The 21,129-nt window shown below is 41.1% G+C and overlaps 1 protein-coding gene across 3 annotated transcripts in view; it reads left to right on the top strand.

Annotated features, from left to right (window-relative positions):
- Window positions 1-1,218: 1,218 nt before the first annotated feature.
- Window positions 1,219-21,129, top strand: part of LIPK (lipase family member K) — a 32,168-nt gene continuing 12,257 nt past the window's right edge. Inside the window, exons 1-6 of one of the 3 annotated variants that reach the window (XM_032883045.1) lie at window positions 1,219-1,242; window positions 11,791-11,906; window positions 14,307-14,421; window positions 17,256-17,454; window positions 18,692-18,801; window positions 19,961-20,097. In XM_032883045.1, the coding sequence (XP_032738936.1) occupies window positions 11,802-11,906; window positions 14,307-14,421; window positions 17,256-17,454; window positions 18,692-18,801; window positions 19,961-20,097 (666 nt within the window). In that variant the 5' untranslated portion in view covers window positions 1,219-1,242; window positions 11,791-11,801. Of the gene's footprint in view, window positions 1,243-6,409; window positions 6,528-11,790; window positions 11,907-14,306; window positions 14,422-17,255; window positions 17,455-18,691; window positions 18,802-19,960; window positions 20,098-21,129 lie in introns of those variants that run through there. The other 2 variants (XM_032883044.1, XM_032883046.1) reach the window with 2 other exon arrangements.

Genomic DNA, 21,129 nt, shown 5'->3' on the forward strand with positions numbered 1-21,129 from the left:
GACTGACTAACCCCACGAAACTGCAAGTTTTGCTTTTGTGTGGGGGTTTTGGGGGTTTGTTTTTGTTTTTTTTGGTTTTTTGAAGATTTATTTAATTGTTTGAAAGCACAAGAGTTGGGGGGGTAGAGGCAGAGGGAGAGAGAAACTCCTCAAGCAGATGCCCCATTGAGCACAGAGCCTGACTCGGGACTCGATCTCACAACCCTGAGATCACAACCCACGGTGAAATCAAGAGTGGGCTGCTTAACCGACTGAGCTACCCCGCAAGTCGTATTGTGTACGTATTCGCAACCATGTCCTGTGCTCTGAGTGGCCACAAAGATGCCAGAACCAATGGGGAAAACTCAGGAGCTAATTCAGGAAGACTTCCTTGTTCTTCAGATGACTTTCAAGCATGTCAAATGTTAGTGTTTGTATCGTTTTAGAAGTTTGCTTGGTTTAGTGTCGTCAGATTGGATCTGCAGCCTCCCAGTTGTGAAAACAGAAAGCAGGACTCCACATAGGTCTAACACTCCCCACAGGTTACATCCCACACCCCTCCAGCCCCCCCAACCCCCAGTGCAGACCTGAGAGCTGCTCATCCAGTAGGAAAGACACTGGTTGGAGAGAGCAAAAGCCCCTGCTTCTGCCATTAGCTGGCTGGAGACCTTGAATGAGACGCAGTGTTTCTAGGCTTCCGTTGAAAGACTTGGATACACTTTCTCTGTTTCCTGCTTATTCTAATACTCAATTTACATAGAAGGTAGAGAAAATTTGGGAAAGCCAAGGCAGGAATTGGGAATGAATAGCACCACAGGTGTTGCAACTAATGGTGCGGGGCGGGGGTGTGGGGGGTGAGGCATTTTATGAAGTTGCTTGTCTGACTGGGTCATGGCATCCATCCTTGGATGGAATTATTTTCTGGATGGAGAGTCTGTGTTTTGCTGAGAAGTTTCCAATCCATCTGACCCTTGAGGCACAGAACCTGGGGACCGGCTTGGCAGGAGCAAGGTTTTAGTCCATTCATACTTCTTTTTTCTGCCCAGCTAAGAACTCACCCGACAAGGTTGCCTGGGCAGCCTCTGTCATATTTGAAGCCATGATTAATCTGTCTCGAGTTGAGAAGTTTCTGGTTGCGACATCTTCCTGGCTGGCTGGAACAGAGCATGTTCTCCTGGCAACTGCTTCGGAAGGAGCTGGAATCCATCTGAAGCTCCCAGGGCTTGAAGCAGACCCCTTTGTCCCAGAGACTTCAGGGATCAGGTAGGTAATGATTACTGATCTATTTGCAGAGCCTGAGTCCTAGTATTTCAATGAAACTTGGGAAATATTTGGAGGCACAGAAACATCATATGTTGGTGAGGAATGTTGTATTTGTTTCTACCTCATGAAGCAAGAGATAATGCAGGTATAATGGGACCACCGAGAAGACAGGATGCAGAGTTTTCCTGAGAGAATATCATAGCGAGTTTCAGAAAGCTGTAGCATTTGGATAGGAGACGTATCTATATTTGACTCTCCTCAAGAGGAGGTATTGTAAGTCCACAGCTGGAAAAGGCAAGTGGCAGATTTCATGGATTTAAGAGACCATTCTCTTGGATTGTGCATCTAGGGGTTTGGGAAAGAATGGATAATGTTTTCAAATTTTTTGGAATTTTCAAAAACCCTTTTATTGTCTCCTTCCAATGGCCTTGAGCATGAATATTCCTTCTTAAAAGCAGGGTCACCTGTGGGAAAATGTGGGGCCAAGTGACTGGCTGGCGTTGCTGTACTAAGTGACATTCTTATTTATGGAAATTATGAACATTCTTCCAACAATATGTGAGGACGTGTCATTCTCCCTTTCTGTTGCTTTGTAATGAGTAGCCTCACTGGGCAAGGAGTGAAAAAGTGGTTCCTATGAATGCGGATATAAGAGTCAAGTGCTCCTCCAGCCCTCATAATTGCAGACCTGTGTGAACCCCCCGGGGAATCAGAGATGAAATGATGGTCCTTTCAGTCCACACGTCAAAGCCAAAGGTTTATTTTCTTGCTTTTACAATATCCCTATCTTTTATTCTCTGTTTTCAGAAACAAGAAAGTGGTTACCAGACTTTCATGTTTGGAAAAAGACAGCTGTTCAAATATAGAATCCCCTGAGCCCACTTAACACTTCAGACCAGAAATATGACACCCTGTGGAGCTAACTGGGGGATAGGAAAATGGCGTCAAAGGAGTCATTTTACTCTAACACAACCAGCTTTAATGTTCCTTCACTGACCTATTCTATGTCTCCTTTACTTCATAAAAGAATTATCCCTTCCACAGCTCCTCCTTTTTTATGTTACTTTTTATAAATTTTGATGCAACGGTTTTCCAGAGTTCAAGGGCTTTGTCCTCAACGTAGTAGAAGAGTCGTGAAAATGCAATGCCCTCTAGTGTTTGCTCTTTTTCCTTTTCCTCGTGAGCATTTTATTCCCCATACAGCCTGAAAGTCTTTTTTTATTTTATTTTATTTTTTCAGTGTTCCAAGATTCATTGTTTATGCACCACACCCCGTGCTCCCTGTGTTAAGTGCCCTCCATAATACCCACCACCAGGCCCTTCAACAGATGAATGGATAAAGAAGATTTGAAAGTCTTTTCTGTTGGAATTCCCCTGGCCTTGACGCCCAGAGCTATTAGCCTCTCAACCCCATTTGTAGATCCTGTCAAAGCTTCAGGAGTCCTTCCTTTGACACGAAGGGCTAAATCCTCACATCCCAGATTTGCAGGCCTGGCTGTCCTGTTGTGTAATGATTTCCTCCCATTCACTTGTTGATAATAATGTCCTCACTCTTCCCCATTCCCTCTTTCACTCTGGGTGGAGGACTTCAGGAAACAGAGAACCATATTGGATCCAGATTCTGATTAACCCGGTTGCTAAATAGTGATTTAGCCTTGTGAGTCACACTTCTTTGGTAAGAGATAAGAATATCAGAGCTTTGTGAAGGATGCTGAGGAAAGGATGAGACAGAATTTAAATTTTTGTAAACGCCCCATTGGTTTTGGATAGAATATGTCGGATGAAAAGGGAAAGTGTGGCAAACACCAAAACGTCTTCACTGACAGACAACAGTCTTCCAGCCAACACAGTCATTGGCATCACTGCCCAGAATCCTGTAATCAACAAAAAGTGAGGGGGGATAGGGAGCTGCTGATATGGTTATTACAAAACAAATACTAAAACGTGTCAGCTTTGCCCCCTCAGAAGACTTCTAATGAAGCAGGAGAGTGAGGCTCTTGTCTCACTGGGTCGGAGAATAAATCTCATGGACAAAAGAGAGTTTTATTAGGCAAGGATATAGAAAAAGCTCTCAGGAGTGAGAGGGGTCCCTCACTGAGTTGCCAATGTGGGCCTCCATCCACAATCTTTTATTTGGAACTGACCCGGGAGCTTGTGCCCTTATCTTTGTTGTGATGTCTCGTTTTGAGTGAGAGCTGGTGATAGCATGTTTAAGGGCTTACTTCTTTGGCGTCTGGTCACAGTGTGACTGCCACAAAAAGACCCCACCTCTGAGGCTCAGGGCGGGGTGGTCTGGTTTGTTCCTTTATCTCTGGTTTTGTTATACCTCAGCATTTCTGGGATTTCTGTGAGCCTGACCCTGTAGCCCCCTACCTACCTCTCCCTACCTAGCCCCGCCTGTCCCTTACTGCATGAGACCCTTCAGATGTATGGTGGGTCATATACTTGATAGATGATTGCCAACATGTATCCTGGGGGTAGAGATAAAGGAAGTTTCTGAAGGAATTTTTGTATGTTAAGGTAGACTTGCAGGATCCTGGGGGTCAAGGCTAAGATCGCCTATTGCCTAGGCAGGTGAGTCCCTTAGAGGAATGTGTCTCTGCCTGTTTCAAGGACTTGACAATGGGCTGTAAGTAGTAAGGAAATTTAGTCATTTTTCTTCTGCGTTTGTCTCCTACATCACTAGGGCATTTACGCAGAGGTCACTGGGTTTAAATTTATACCTAATTATTTATAAATGTCTTAAGTATATTTCTATTATAAGAGTAATTCAACATAATAAAGTCATCAAGGAAAAATGTATAACCAATAAGTAGCAAAAGAGGTTAAGTGTTTATTCCTAGAATCCAAACATAATCATTATCATTTTGGAATAATCCTTCCAGTCTTTTTGAAGATCATACTTTTTGGTTTATTTTTTTGAGATCTTTTGAAAGTATATATTTAAATATATCTGTAATTTGCTTAAAAATTGTTTTTGCCTCTATCGTCCCAAATTGTGCAAGACTCCACAAATATGTACAAACTTTTAGGTTGACATAAAATTGTTTTTATCATAATTTTATTTATTTTTTAAAGATTTTTTTTAAATTTATTCATTTGACAGAGAGACAGAGATCACAAATAGGCAGAGAGGCTGGCAGGGAGAGAGAGGGAAGCAGGCTCCCTGCTGAGCAGAGAACCCGATGAGGGGCTCGATCCCAGGATCTCGAAAGCAGAGGCTTAACCCACTGAGCCACCTAGGCACCCTTATCATAATTTTAAATGATTGCAAGGGATGCACCTTAAGGCATATTGTAGACAGTTTAAATTGAAATTATTACACAATTTTAAAAATATATCCAATAAAATGTGATTTGAAACTTAATACCATCCTTTGGGAAAAATCTCTTGTTTAATGGATTAAAAAATTATATCTTTTGTTTGTTCCTTGAATTCATATTCCCATTCCACTTTTTTTCTTCAGGTGCTTTATATATTTCTCTAAATGTATATCCAAATGTATTTGTATGCTTAAAAAGTCTTTTATTGATCAATTGGTGCTTCTCTGCAGCTGAAACAGTGGATATGCATTGAAATTAGAATTGTTTTTATTTTCTGATCATAAAGTTGAATTTTCTTTTAATTTTTTAATGACTTGCCATTGTAACTTTCATTAGCATGTAATCAAAGGATCATAAATATATTAAAGGTTTAATGAATAATTATTAACATTTAAACCAAATTTTATTGGGAATGAATCTCTTTTCTTTAAGATTTTATTTATTTATTTGATAGAGATCACAAGTAGGCAGAGAGGCAGTCAAAGAGAGAGAGAGAGGAGGAAGCAGGCTCCCTGCTGAGCAGAGAGCCTGATGTGGGGCTCAATCCCAGGCACCCCTAGGAATGAATCTCTTAATGACATGAATGGAATTTCACTTTTTAATCCATACACCCACTGATGATGATTATTTATTAACAGATGAAACAAAATTCAGCATCAATTGTTTTCCATTTATTCAACAGATGTAAGTGCTGAAAAACCATGTTTATATAAGTGTTATTCAGTTCCTCGAATTCTTTCTGTAGCTCTCTGTCACAAATCAGATGGTAATGCATCCACAAAATTATTTTTAATGATTGACCTCCCTCAAGTAGATTTTTTTCCAATTTTTTTAAAGCAAAGAATTAAAAACCAACACATTTGCAGAGGTAACTTGCCCTTGGAAAAAGATTGCTACTTTATCAGCAATGCTTTTGCCAATACCAGTGTTGATATTGTCAAGTGTTCCTCTGTACGATTTGCGGTCCTAGGATTCAGGAGATGGGACAGGTAGACCTTCCCTTTGTGGAGTTCAAAAAGGGAAATCTGCTTGAAGTCAGAAATTCTCAGATCATATCAGTTTTAGGAAAGAATATATATACAGGAGTCAAAAATCTATAATCTGATTTTTTAAAAAAACTATTTACTGCCTACATATTTCTTGGAAAGTCATCGCATACCCTGGAGTGAAGACCACTGGTGTGTACAATTCTTCCTCCTGACAATTTTTTCCTCACTTAATGTAATATCCTAAGTGTGTCTTCATGTCATTATGTAGTTTTCATGAACATTTTCATGATTTTTCTCTACAATATTTAATCAATCATCTAACATATTATATTTTATTTAAGCAGCCCTTTTCAATTGAACATCTGTTTTTGTTTCATTTATTTCGAATAACAAGCCTGAAAACAACTTTGTAAAAAAGATGCCCTCCCCAGCCCCACCTTCAAAGTGAAAGATATATTCTCTTAGTATCTATTTATTGAGTGGAACCTCTGGGACATAAGATATGAATACTATGAAGGAGTCCTGGTAAATGTGGCAGTATTGTTTACCAAGTGACTTGCACTAATTTACTCCAGAACTAGTAATCACTGAGAACACCTGCTTTGTAACATAGTTTCCAGTTTTTTTAATCGAGTTGTAATTATATACAATAAAAATGCACAAATCTTAAGTGTGCAGTTTGGTGAGTCTTGACAATCATCCTGGTCAAGGTATAGAGCACTGTCATCACTCAGAAGCTCTTGTACCTTTCCAGTCAATGCCACCACCAAACACTATTGTTTTTTCTATTCCAACACATTTATTTTGCCTGTTCTTTTTTTCCCCTGAGATTTTGTTTTTAAGTCATCTTTACACCCAACGCAGGGCTCGAACTCACAGCCCTGGCATCAAGAGTCATATGCTCCACCGACTGAACCAGCCAGGAGCGCCTCATTTTACCTGTTCTTGGTCTTCGTAGAGAAAGAATTATCAAGTAAGCGTTCTTTTGTGTTTGGCTTCTTTCACTCAGCAAACGTTTGTGAGATTTATCTATGCCATATGTGTCAATGGGTTGCACTGTATAAATGTAATCTAATTGTGTGTCCCTTCTAATATTGATGGACATTTGGGCTATTTTCAGTAATTCTCTATTCTGAAGAAGCTTCAAGAAACAAGTTTGCAAACAAGTTTTTATATAGACCTGTATTTTCTTTCATTTTGAGCAACTACCTGAATATGGAATTGCAGTCTTATAGGGTTTTAAGAAATTGCCTGTTTTGACAGTTGTAATATTATAAACTCCCCTTAGCAATGTATGAGCGATCTGATTGCTCCTCCTTCTCTCCACTATTTACTATTATCAGTTTTGTTTGTTTGTTTTTAAAGATTTATTTATTTGAGGGCGGAAGGGGGAGGACAGAAGGAGAAGGAGAGAGAATCCCAAGCAGGCTTCATGCCACGTGGGGAGTCCAGTGTAGGGCTCGACCCCAGGACTCTGAGATCATGACCAGAGATGAAACCAAGAGCTGGATTCTTAACCCACTGAACCCCCTAGGAGCCCCTATTGCTGGTCTTTTTAATGTTAACCAATGTAGTGAGTATGCAGTAGTAGCTCATGAGGGTTTTAATTGGCATTTTTCTGATGACTAACAATATTGAACATCTTTTTTGTGTGTTTATTGGCTCTTCATATATCCTTTCATGAAGTGACTATCCAAGTATTTTGCTAATTTTAAATTTGTTACTTATTATTACTTAAATTTTAAGAAATCCTACACATACGTACTTTATAAACCAGGTATCGATTGAAAAGCTTTTATATTGTCTGTGATCTGCCTTTTTATTTTCTTAATGGTGTTGTTGATGACCAGAAGTTTATTTAAAGAAAAACTTGTTTATAATATTTTAAGAAAGACTCATTTATAATATTTTTTCTTTTATAATTAGTTGTCTATCCCAAATTTCTAAAGATGTTATCTTCTGACTTCTTCTAAGAGCTTTGTAGTTTAGTTTTCACTTTTTTATTTGCAATACATCTCAAGTATATTTTACGTCTGGATTAAGAAATGTAGCAAGTTTTTTTTTCAAAATTGATATCCAACTGGATATCAAGGCTCCAATGAAATAATTATTGAAAATGCTTTTCTCTTCTAATTGAACTTCATTAGACATCTGTCAAAAGCTATTAGATTACATATAATTTGGTCTATTTCTGTGTACTCTGTTCTTTTTCTTTTTTTGTACTCTATTCTTTTAATGGATCTTCCTCAATCCTTTTGCCAATACCACATTGTCATGATTACAGTGATTCCATAGTAAATCTTTAAATTGTATAATGTAAGTCCTCCGACTTTGTTATTCTTTTTTAAAATAGCTTAGGCTACTATAGGGTCTTTATATTTCTATATAAATTATAAAATCAGCTTGTCATTTTTTATTAAGAAGTCTGGCCAAATTGTCCCTGAAACTTAATCCATTTATAGTTCAACTTGGGAACTGACAGCTTAGCAATATGGAGTCTTTAATGTATAAAATAGGTAATATCTCTCCACTCATTTAGGTTTCTTTAAGTTTTGCAGTTTTCAGTGTGAAGATCTTGCTGGTCTTTTGTTAAAGCTGTTACTTACGATTTTTGTTTTTATGCTATTTAACTCGTATTTTAAAATTTTTGTTTGATAAACATTTTTTGTTAGCATAAGATAAATAATTGCTTATTTTTATGTTGATCTTGTGTTCTGATACTTCTCTGCATTTACTCATGATATCTAGTAATTTTTGTGCAGATTAGGATTTTCTAAATGCACTATCATGTCATTTGCAAATACCTTTTCACTTCTACTTTCCCACCTTTTTCTGCTTTTTGGTTTTGTTTTTCCCTTCTTTTCACTCTATTTTATTTAATGACACCTGCTGTACCATGCTGAATAAATATGATCAGAGCACATACCTGGCCTTTCGTCCCATTCTTAAGGTGAAAATATTCAGTATTTTACTGTTGATTATAATTGCAGTTGGAAGATTTTTCATCAGAGTCTTTCAACTAATTGAAGAATTTCTATTTCTACTTTGCTGACAAGTTTTGGTTAGGAAGAGGAGTTGAGCTTTGTCAAATCTATTTTCCAGTTTTGAAACTGATCTTTTATTTGCTAATTTGATTAATTTCCATATTCTTCTAATAATCTTGGCTACCAAGTATCCACTCAGAAGATTAAGAACAATTTATCAGGAAGGAAATTACACCAACTGAGCTCTCTCGGTTAAAATCAGATTTTCTTTTCTTACTTTTTAAATAGATAAGAAATGTACATTTCAGTAATATTTTCAGCTGAAAGAGTTAAAACCAGCAATGACAACAACCACTAAAAACACGAGTAATTTACATTTACTTGCTTACCATTCTCACATTTATTCAGCAAATCCATATTGTAGACCTGCCAAGTGTTACCTGTTCATGGCCTGAATTCTGGTAACAGTGAACAGAAAAATTGCTTGCTATAAATATATTACAGCATCCTCAGAATAATTCCTGATTATTCCAGACAGTGTGTTTTTATTATTCCAGACTCCACACTGTGAGTCATTTGAGCCAAAGTTTGTTTTCCTCTTCTCATTAACCACAGCACCTGTTCAGCCTAATTACAGCCTTTGTGGGTATCTAAATCTGATTTATTCATGCAGTTTCCACTTTTCAGTTCTGCTTATTGGCCTCAGAGAGAATAGTCCTATTTAAAACCCATTATTTCTTTTAAGAGTTTATTTACTGGGGCACCTGGGTGGCTCAGTGGGTTAAAGCCTCTGCCTTCGGCTTAGGTCATGATCCCAGGGTCCTGGGATCGAGCCCCGCGTGGGGCTCTCTGCTCAGTGGGGAGCCTGCTTCCCTTCCTCTCTCTCTGCCTGCCTCTCTGCCTACTTGTGATCTCTCTCTGTCAAATAAATAAATAAAATCTTAAAAAAAAAAGAGTTTATTTACTTATTTATTGTAGAGAGAGGAGGGGGAGAGAGAAACCTCAAGCAGACTTCTGCTGAGCCGGCTGTGGGGCTCGATCCCAACAATCTGAGATCACAACCTGAGCCAAAATTAAGAGTCAGAGGTTTAACCAACTGAGCCACCCAGGCACCCCTAAAAGCCCTTTAAAACCCAAACGCTGATGTGATTCTTCCTGCTACAGAGAAGGGAAGGAGGGCAGAAGGGAAAAAGAGAATGACGTAGAGAGAAGGAAAAAGAAGGAAAGAAAAGGAGGGAAGATGGGAGGGAAAGAGGAAGATACTGAGATACAGGAAAAAAAAAAAAGCAAACCCTTTGAGATGGTGTGCAGAAATGATGAGTAATTTCTCCTTCTCTTGAATAAAGAAGTTTTTCCTTTTTTTCTTTTTTTTTTTAACCAGAGGGCCAGGAATGAGGAAGCAGCAAGGTGACCAATGTCTTTGAATTAGATTGTTAGCTTGTAGACTTTTATATTAAATTACTGAAAATTCCATGAAACGTGGTCTTGCTGCTAGTCATGAAGAGATGACCTGATCCAAGGTCCCATCACACACAGGAGAGGCAGTACGCAGTGGTGATGGGCCGCAGTGTCTTGAATCAAAGACTCTCCATCCTGCAAAGTGTCCCCCTGTGTTATTTCTGCGATCGTTTCCTTGCCTGTTGCTTTTAAACTTAAGTGGTTTCAAAGCCAAATGGGGAATATAATCATCTTTTCTCCCCCACCATTCTGAGAATTTTCTATTTGAAAAGTAACTTCTTTTTTATGACAAAGTAATACTGGATATTTAAAAAAAATACTATAAAGCATGGAAAGTCCAGAAAAATGAGACACTAATCACCCAAATATTCACCATCCAGATAGAACCATAATTAAAATTTGGTGTTTAGGCAACTGAGTGAGTTTGTTGCTTGGTGAGTCACAGAGAGAAACTACACCAGGTGTGTTGTCGCACAAAGAAAACGTCATTTGCAGCGAATAAGGAGATCGCAGGGAATAGTAACTTCCAAAGCTGGGACCCCTGAGCAAGGGTGGATGGGTTCCTTTTACTCAGGGTGACGATGAGTATTTAAATACAGGAGCCTTGTCGTCGGACCTACTAGAGGCAGGGATGAGGTTGAGCATGCACCCTGAGGAGCCTTGTCTGCACATACATTGCACATTATGTAAATAAGCTTGTGGCCCCCTTGAGTGGAGACTTTAGCGTTATAAGGAGGTAGAGGCAACCAGGTCACTCCATGGTCCATCTGCGCAGGCGTGAGTCCGGGTTTAAGCTCACACCCCTCAGGGTGCTCTGGGCGACCAGAGCTCTTCCTCTGGACAATTGTCATTGCTTGAGGGGTGTAGTTTGGGTTTCTATCATAGAGTGCTGTGCCCATCATGGTCCCCACCGCCCCACCCCGGCTTAAGAGATAGGCTGTAAAAAAGAACTTAAGGAAAATGTCGGGCGAATGTGGATGGGTACGTGCAGCGGGCAAAGTCAGGTCTTAGGGTCAGTCATGAGGGGTGTGGCAGGGGACAGTCTTTTTTCTCTCTTTGTCATTTGCTTTTTTTCATTGGGCTCAACATATATGCACAATTCACATTGCTTTTCCCTTAATATTATATAATAGAGATTTCACCTAACACTTATAAACATTGTACTTGATGGCTGGATAATACCATCCTTCCTTGCCCATAATTTATTTTATCAATCTCTTAGTTGGTAAATTTCTCTATATTAAGATATATAATCAGGAGTGATTTTATAATATGTATTTCCTTATTATTATGTATATTATTTTTCCTTTGGATAGACTGCTGGAAACAGAATTGCTGAGTGAAAACTATGAATATTTTTAAGTTTGTAAGTCATGGTAATAAATTTCTCTCTGTAAAGTCTGTGCCAGTGCTTACTCCTATGATCAGAAAAAAAGGAATTAATTCATTTGATAACTAGAGATACTGAATGTGCTTCGTGAATATATTGGCCACTATATTTCTTTCTCTGCAAATTCTACATTCCCTTTTTGTGTCCAGCTGTACAGTGGAGACTTATTTGATGTTTATGCTTTCCTTCCTTCCTTCCTTCTTTCCTTCCTTCTTTTCTTACTAAAGATTCATAATTTCAGATTTTTCTTGGAATGAGTCTTGAATATTAAGTTTATTGCTTGCCAAAGCACAACCTAGAATCATGTTTCTACTCTCTCCTGCAGTCGTATTACAGAAGGATTACACAAAGTTCACTTGTAGCATTCTCTCTGATGACAAATATATTAATATTTCCTTTCCCAGGCAGACCCCAAATGCAGCAGCTTTTAGCAACAGCATACTGGATGCTTCTTCTTGGACCTGTATATGGTTTTCACAAGAAAGGAAGTATCACAAATCCTGAAGCTAATATGAACATTGTAAGTCGTTCATGAAGAACAAACATTAAGATAAGAAATTATTAATGTATCATCATTTTAGATCTAATTGGTGTGCTTGTCTACAACCAGTTCTGCATTGACTAAATCTGTGTTCATGCCCCTGTTCCCTGGCATGGGCTAACCAGGTCTGGAAGTTGCTAATCTAAACTTTTAAAGACATGAGCCAAGTTGAGGCAGTGATATTCCCTTTCCTGGTGGTTGGAGCTACCATCTGATGGTGGTTTCCTGAAGAACAGTTCCATGAATTCATACTGACGACCTCCACAGAGTATCTCTGCATTCTCCCTGAAGTTCTTTCTAAAGTCATTTCTTTAATTTGTGAGCTGTTTCAGTGTTTTTCTTAGTTTAATAAGCCAGACATGGTTTCTGTTGTTTATAACTGAAAGTATCTTAACATATAGAAATTTATACCAGAGGTGAAAAGGAATAGAGTGGAATGGAACAGTGTTAGTCAAAAAAGGAGAGGAAAGAAGGAAAGAAAGAAAGGGTGGGGAGGGAGGAAGAGAGAGAGGAAGGAAGGAAGGAAGGAAGGGAGAGAAAGAAAAGAATAGAAAAGAAAGGTGGGGCACCTCGGTGGCTCAGTGGGTTAAAGCCTCTGCCTTCGGCTCAGGTTATGATCCCAAGGTCCTGGGATCCAGCCCCACATCGGGCTCCCTGCTTGGCAGGGAGCCTGCTTCCCCCCACCCCACCTGCCTCTCTGCCTGCCTCTCAGCCTACTTGTGATCTCTCTCTTTCTCAAGAAAATAAAATAAATAAATAAATAAATAAATAAATAAGAAAGGGAAGGAAAGAAAGAAAGAAAAGAAAAAGGAAGAAAGGTGGAAAGGGAAGGAAGGGAAAGGAAATGAAAAGAAAGGAAAGGAAGAAAGAAAAAGAAGGAAAGAAAGAAAATGACCAGTTTCCACCATAGCCTTCATTCCAGTGGGTTACTCCATACTCTTGCACACATTCTGCACCAGTGATGTCCTCACCCATGTCAAGGCTGTGTTAGGACTTTGAGAAGAATGCAACCGTCACAGTGTCTAATTAGTGTCTCCTGTTGTTCCTCTCCCCATGGTAAGCAGCAGGTACCCCTAACCTCCTACACGGCTGACCTCACAGTCCGTGACTATATGTCGTCATATGGAATTTTCCCTCTTTCTCTCATATTCACACACATTCTCTTCCTTCCTGGTCTGGGTGCTCTGGGGTTCTTAATTGTTCTATAAAGATAATGAGAATGATAAACATCTCCAGGGCACTTGCTGGGTGCCAGGCACTGTTCTAGATACTTTATGTGAAGTCCCCAGAACAAGTCTGTGAAGAGATACTAGTTTTGTTTTTATTTTACAGTTGAGGGACAAAAGGGTTAAATAAGTTGTCCGGAGTTGCCCAGCTAAGAAGAGAAAGAGCTAGCTTTCAATGCCATGTGGTTTGTCTCTAGAGTCTAGGCTCATAACCACTGCTTTAAATGCATATGCACATCTTTCGAGCACTTTGCATGGGTACCTGCGTAATCCCGTGGTAAAGCCATGCACTTTGGGGCTAAGCTTCCTTATGCTTTAATTTTGTCTTTCTCTCTTCCTAGCATACAATCTCAGATAGATTGTGCAGCTCGCTGACACTCCCTTCTCTCCGTTGTAAGTGGGTATGACCCCATCTCAAAGGCTCGTTGTAAGGATTAATAAAGCAGAACATATCCACCACAGTCTTTCTGCGGAAGATGACCAGCAAACAACATTTCCCCTCCTGCCTGTGTATCTGTGCAGGAGGTATCTTTCATTTGGGTTCATTCTCTCTTCTTTGCGTCTTTCCCTCTGCTCAAGAAGCTGACCTAGGTCCACAAGCTCCTTTGACATCGACTTCAGTTCAGTTCAGCCCTTTGAAATCTTAAGCGGAGATCAGAAGGACAAGAGGGAGGTCGGATGGTTCGTTGCCCTTGTTTCCTCCACGTGGTCACCTTAGGTGTGCTGTCTCCTTCTTCTCCATGTGGCCCTTTCTACCTATCTCATTCTGGACCTGGTGACTACTCTCTCCCACCTCCCTTTAAGGTTGTCTAGTCATAGCTCACTTGTTACCTGCCATGGGGTCCTATACAATCCCCATGGCTTCCCTCAGTAGCTGACCATGACCGTACAATTTTTTTTTCCAAACATTTTGAGAGTGAACCCGGGTGGCATTAATAATACCAGGAGGTATGGTCACCCTACCTTGCCTTCCCCTGCCTTTGCATGCAACCTTCTAAAATCTTCCTCAAGTGATCCTGATTTTCCTGCTATATTCTGTCCCAGTACTTAGCTGAACAGTAGGTTGTGTAATTCAAAGTGCTCTACTGCAGTGTAGGTATACAAACCAAGAGGTGACATCGTGGTTGTGTCTGTTTTCTTCTTCTCTTTTCAGAGCCAGATTATTTCCTACTGGGGTTACCCTTGCGAAGAGTATGATGTTGTGACCAAAGATGGTTATGTCCTCGGAATTTACCGGATTCCTCATGGAAGAGGATGTCCCAGAACAAGTAGGATTTATTTTGTTATGGAAGGAAGAATGCCTACAGCAGAGATTTCTAGGGGTGCTGAGAGAAGCAGAGCAGACAGGCAGCTTTGGTTCTGAAATAAGAAACTCATCACCTCCACCAGTCTTGCTCCATTTCGCTTGTAGAATCTTCTGGAGTTTTTCAAGCATTTAGATATGCAGTTGGATCAAACAACACGGGAGTTGGGATACCACTACCCCCACTCCAAACAGCTGAAAACTCACATGTAACTTTTGGCTCCCCCAAAACTTAGCTACTGATAGCCTACTGTTGACCACCAGCCTCAACAATAACATAAATAGTCAATTAGCACATACTTTGTCTGTTATGGGTATCATATACTGTATTCTTACAGTGAAGTGGGGTAGAGAAAAGGAAATGTTTAGAAAATCATAAGGAATAGAAAATACATTTATAGGACTGTACTGGATTTATCAAAAAAACCCACTGGATTTATCAAAAAAAAAAACCATAAGTGGACCCACGGTGTTCAAAGGTCAACTGTATACTGTTTATTTAATCTTTTTATACTCCATCACATTTTCCTTCCCAAAAAACATGAAAGAAAACTTGGTCTTGCTCTGGAGATAACCTTTTCAGGCTTAACCACCAGACCCCCAGGAGTCAACTTGATGCTTTCTTCTCCGTCACTTCCTATATGCAGTGAGTCGTCAAGAGCTATCAGTTTTGGGCACCTGGGTGGCTCAGTGGGTTAAAGCCTCTGCCTTCAGCTCAGGTCATGATCCCAGGGTCCTGGGATCAAGCCCCACATCGGGCTCTCTGCTCTGCAGGGAGCCTGCTTCCTCCCCTCTCTCTCTGCCTACTTGTGATCTCTATCAAATAAATAAATAAAATCTTAAAAAAAAAAAGAGCTATCAGTTTTGCCTCCAATCTGTCTTTCATCTGAAAACTTCTCTCCACTTCAGGATTCCTCAAGTCTAGGATTGGACATGATCACTGTCTTTTGCTTCAGCTATCCTGACAGCTTTCCAACTTACTTCATTTGTAATCAGTTCTCTTCTTAAGACATTGGGACTTCATGTTTTAAGTAAATCTGACCTGATTTTTTAAAAGATTATATTTTATTTATGTATTTGAAAGACAGAGAGAAAGAGAGGAAGGGAGAGAACTCATTAGCAGTGGGGAGGGGTAGAGGGAGAAGCAGACTCCCTGCTGAGCCGGGAACCCAATGTGGGACTCGATCCCAGGACCCTGGGATCATGACCTGAGCCAAAGGCAGATGCTTAACTGACTGAGCACCCAGGGGCCCTAAGTTGGGCCCAATTAGTGCTATACTTAACGTTGATTAATGAGCCACTCCTAGCTCCCTACAACACAGACTGATCTCTGTAGAGAAAGGGGGAATTCATCCGGCAAGAACTGTTGCTTTCTTCTCTCAAATCTTAGCTCCTTTGATCCTCTGGAGTCTTGTATAATGAATCTTACCCAAATCAGAATGGTTTATCATGTAAAGAGAAAAATCTAGATTCTAGGTAACCTCATTACCTTTGAAAATAGTCATTGAGAACTTCGCCCAAACTTTTATTTTGGTTCGCCAGCTAGCTGCTGAAATGCGTGAGCTGGACAGTTGACTCTACAGTGGGAAGATCCGGGGTGGGCTATGGCTTATGACTGCTCTTTGGCAATAACTGAGCAGAATTAGTAACACCCCTTCTTTCCATTTCCTCTAAAGGTAGACTGAATGAACATAGACTTTAGTTTCTTGCGTCTGGGTGACAGAAGGCTCTCTGGGACCCCGGTGTAGCCGCCTGATCCCCGGGAACTGGCCCAGCCCAGGGGAGCTGAGGGGGTCCTGGGTACCAGTGCAGTTACAAACCCTTTGTAAAAAGCAAGAACACCATTGTCACTTTCTCTCTTGTCTGTGTCTCAACACCACTTCTCACCTTCTTCTTCATCAAGCTGTCCCAGTTCTACATTGTGAACAGGACTTTGCAATTTCACTTTGCATAACATGCTCCTGAACACCTTGCCTTTTGCTGTTTTGCTTTCTGACAATGTGAATGAGACCATGTGGCATGTGTAAAATCGAGCCTAGTGCCTGGCACTCAGTCACTATTCACAAATGGCACTTTTTAATGTTTCTGTTATTATTTCGAGAAAAATTTAGTTTGGTAGTCAGAAGCTCTGTGAGACAGCAAGGCTTATTGATATGAATAATCAGAGAGAAATGATTCATTATGCTGGACAGTCTTTTATGTATTTTTTAAAGATTTGTTTATTTATTTTAGAGAGAGCGTGAGAGAGGGTAAGTGTAAGGGGGGAGCAGAGATGAAGAGAAAGAATCCTGAAGCAGACATCCCTCCCCCCACTGAGTGCAGAGCCCAACACAGGGCTCCATCCCAGGACCTTGAGATCATGACCTCAGCCAAAGGCAGACACTTAACTGACTGAGCCATCCAGGCGCCCCTAAGTATTTTAATTCTAACTTAATTCTTTCGACTACACTAGGACATAGCATTTGTTATCACTGCGCATTATACAGATAAGTTACCTGAGGCACAAGGGGTTAATGTGTAGCAGAATTGACTTTGAGCAAGAACTGCCTGACTCCAGTGCCCAGAGAACAACGTAAAACAGTATATGTAATCCAAATTTTACAAAGAGAAAAACAAGACAGAAGACGACAAATTACTTGCCCAAGTAAGTTGTTCACAGAGGACTCGAAGCCAGGTTTGCCTGGTGCCAAATGCCATCCCTTGCCCTCTGTTCTGCTAGAGGAAGTCAGGAAAGAGGATTCCCCTACAGAGCCTGAGGGCATGGGGACATGAGAGTCTCGTTGCCCGTGTGTGTTTCAGCTCCGAGACCCGTCGTGTATTTGCAACATGGCTTAATCGCGTCTGCCACTAACTGGATATGCAACCTCCCGAACAACAGCCTGGCGTTCCTTCTGGCAGATCGCGGTTATGATGTGTGGATGGGGAACAGCCGGGGCAACACCTGGTCCAGGAAACACTTGAAATTCTCACCCAAATCTCGAGAATACTGGGCCTTCAGGTAAGGAGCTGCATCCTAATAAACAAAGGGTATACCTTGTTCACGGACACGAACACCCTTGGGTTTTCCCCTTTCTGTGCACACACAACCTAGTGGAATCCATAAGAAGGAAACAAATGTTTCTTCCTCTACCCAGGCTCTGGAGAAATGCCCTTATTCACTGCATTGCTGTTTGTTTTAAAAACCCCGCTTGCTGGTGTATGTGTGTGTGTGCAAAGTATATATGCAAAAAGAAAAAGGCAAAATGCAGAGATCATTTTTAGGAGGGTTAATTCCAGGACTATCACTTGGCCACTGTGGACCCCAAAGGAAGCTTACATGGGGTGCTTTCTCAAGTGGAAATTGATGGAGAAATGGGACCAGAAACAAGGTTCTGGATGCAAATGTTGAGGCCCCGATATTTATGATAAGCCAAGAGTGAGCCCTGGGTGAGTCTGCACAAGTGGTACCTCCAATGTTTGTTCGCTGAGAAGGAATAAACCATCGGCTGGCGGGGCTGAGACCTGGGCCTGGAGTCGGGGTCCCGGGGAAATAGAAAGAAAGCCTGAGAGCACAGAATGACAGAAGAGCAGAGTTGCCAACAACAGCGCCTGGGGCACGGTCTGCTCTAGAAGCCACAGCAGCCAGGGACGACCGTCCATCCTGGCCCAGGAGCTAAGAAGCATGCCTTACGGGCCACTAAAGCCATTGATGCCTTTCTCTGTATTTCCTCATTCCTCACCCGAGTGCCACCCTGTGACGGCATGAGTACAGGTACCACGATCATTCCCTAGCTGAGCGTTTTCCCAGTTACATCAGCAAAGCAGCTGATGTGATTGATAAATACACAGATCGCTGTGCCGCTTCCCTGGAAATTCTGATTCGGTCTGTCTGGGCTGACGCCTGCCGATCTGCTTGCTTTAGTCTGCTTTTAAAATAAGCATCCCAGGCACTGTTCTTTTCAAGGGGGTTTGGTAAATCTGCCGTAGAATTTAGTGAACTATGACAAGGCTTACAGGAAAATGCTCTCTGGGCCTTTGCAAAGCAGATTTTTCCAATTCTGATCTCTTCACCATGTGACTCTTACAATCAAGGGGACATCCCCAAAACTTGCCGAGATGCCAAAAGTTCTATATTGACTCTAGTCTTAAACTGACAAAAGCTATGTCTCTATGTCTGCAATCAACATGTCTAAACATTGCAGGCCTGACAATGGATGGTTTCTTTTCCCAGTTTTGTTGTTCTTTCTCTCTGGCAGCGTGGACGAGATGGCTGGCTATGACCTTCCGGCCACAATCGATTTTATCGTAGAGAAAACTGGACAAGAACGAATCTATTATGTGGGCCACTCACAAGGCACCACCATCGGTATGTTCGGGACAGGTGGGATCTGAGAGTGTCAGAGAACCTTCCAGATTCATGAAAGGATTCAGGACTTCTTCCCTCTGTGCAGTCTCGAGCTTAAGGACTTGGCCTGGGAAACCGTTTCCTCTGACTGGTTTCTGAAGAGTAAATAAAGTGAGGAGGACACCAGGGATTTCTGCTGCCCCAGGACTGAATTTGGAAATGGACAGATAAGCCTGAGGGAGAGGGACTTATTCATGTGTGTGTATACCACACACGGTTGCTGGATGCTGGTTTAGACGCGGGGAAGGCCGAGATAAAAATGATACAGTCTTTCCCTTAAAGAGCTTTCAATTGAATGAGGACACCAAAAAGAAATCAGAGAATTACAAACTGTGAAAATCATATGCCATAATTATTGTTTCTTTTTGTTCCCAGAGGCCCTGGGATAGGCTAGAGGTAGATGGGGCCATATTGACGATGGCATGAGGCACTTCACCCCCTGCCCTGCTCCCCATGTAGCTAGATGCCTCAACAATACTAACAGCATCTCCACCAGGCTCTTTTCTGCATCTGAATCCTAACCAGGTTTCTGGTGTAAAGTAGGTCTTTGGATGCTATGCATCTTACGTACCACCTCTCATGGCAACCTAGAAACATTTGAGACCATTATCCTCCATGTTTTACAAATGGCTGAATTTGGAAATCCTTCCCAATGGCAAGAATGCCAAAGAATACCTTCCTTTTTATATATATGTGATTCAAAAGAATCATCCTGTGAGGATTCTCTTTTCCACATTTACAGTTTGAGCAAACTAAGACTTGCCATGGCTAGTGAATGGGAAGCCAAAATTGTGGGCCAAGTATTGTCTGATACCAAAGAGTATGGTCAAGGTAGAATGGCCCTTGGAGTCTACCTGGCCATGCCCCCCAGTGGATGTTTGAACCCTTTCTGCAGCACTAGGAGTAGACTTAAATTCTCCAGGGACAGGAAAGTCACTGCATTTTGAATTACCCAATTTTCTTCTTGAGAAGTTTAGGAAAGTTTCCCTTACCAATGGTAGTTATTTTGAGTTGTTTTTGTAGTGGCTGTTATTGCTTTTAACATGCCTCCTTTTGCTCTCATTTATGGTGAATGAAGAATTGTTTTAAATCTATAGACTTGTGTGTTCTTCCCCTTCAGCCTTCATAGCATTCTCTACCAATCCAGAGCTGGCTAAAAGGATTAAGATATTTTTTGCATTGGCTCCAGTCATCACGGTGAAATACACCCAAAGTCCTATGAAAAAATTCAAAACTCTTTCCAGAGAAGTAGTCAAGGTATGTGACTCCTCCAAGTTTAAATCTGTAGTTACTAAAAACTAGTTCTATTTTTACTGATTTCAAGAGAAGAAAACCTTAGACAAAATGGCATTTTACAAGCTTCTGAGACTATCACAGATGTAAGATGTCTACATAGATCTGTTGATCACATAATTTTACCGACAGGGTTCAGGGAGCTCACACCGATACCATCCTACCCTATTGTCTAAATCTTACATCAGGGGCTTCTATCCCATGTCGTTTCTCACAGATAAAGCCAATGTTGAGGTGTTTAATTGATTTGTTTAATCTTGTGGGTTAAATTTCTCTCTAGTGGCCCCTGGTTTTTTAGGAGCAATATGGGGTAGGGATTGAGAACACAGCATGGCGGTGGGTGGAATGCGGTTGGATCCTAGCTGGCTGGGTAACTTTGGTCAAAACCTTATGGGTTTTGTGAATCATGTTCTTCACCTATAAAGACAGGATTTATTTTTTAAGATTTTTATTTATTTGACAGAGATCACAAGTAGGCAGAGAGGCAGGCAGAGAGAGGAGGAAGCAAGCTCCCTACAGGGAGCCCAAAGTGGGGCTCAATCCTAGGACCCTGAGATCATGACCTGAGCAGAAGACAGAGGCTTTAACCCACTGAGCCACACAGGTGCCCCAAAGAGGGAATATTAATAATTCCTACTCCTCAGGTTGCTGTGAGGATTGAGTTCAGACTTGTGAATCCCTTAGAACCTGGCCTTACACATTATAAAATTTGAATAAATGTCAGCTATTCACGGCCATCAGGATTTGCCTAGAACCTACTTTCTTCCCACCTGAAAAGTCCAACCTTTTTAAAAAAAATATTTATTTATTTGAGAGAGAGAGAGAAAGAGAAAAAGAGAGAGCATGAGCAGGAGGGGCAGAGGGAGAGGGAGAGAGAATCTGAAGCAGACTCCCCGCTGAACACGGAGCCTGATGTGGGGCTCAATCTCCCAACCCTGAGATCACCACCTGAGCTGAAAGCAAGAGTCAGATCCTTACCCAACTGTGTCACACAGG

The sequence above is a fragment of the Lontra canadensis genome, unplaced genomic scaffold (assembly GCF_010015895.1).
Source record: "Lontra canadensis isolate GAN:19392208 unplaced genomic scaffold, GSC_riverotter_1.0 scaffold85, whole genome shotgun sequence".
Classification (NCBI taxonomy): domain Eukaryota; kingdom Metazoa; phylum Chordata; class Mammalia; order Carnivora; family Mustelidae; genus Lontra; species Lontra canadensis.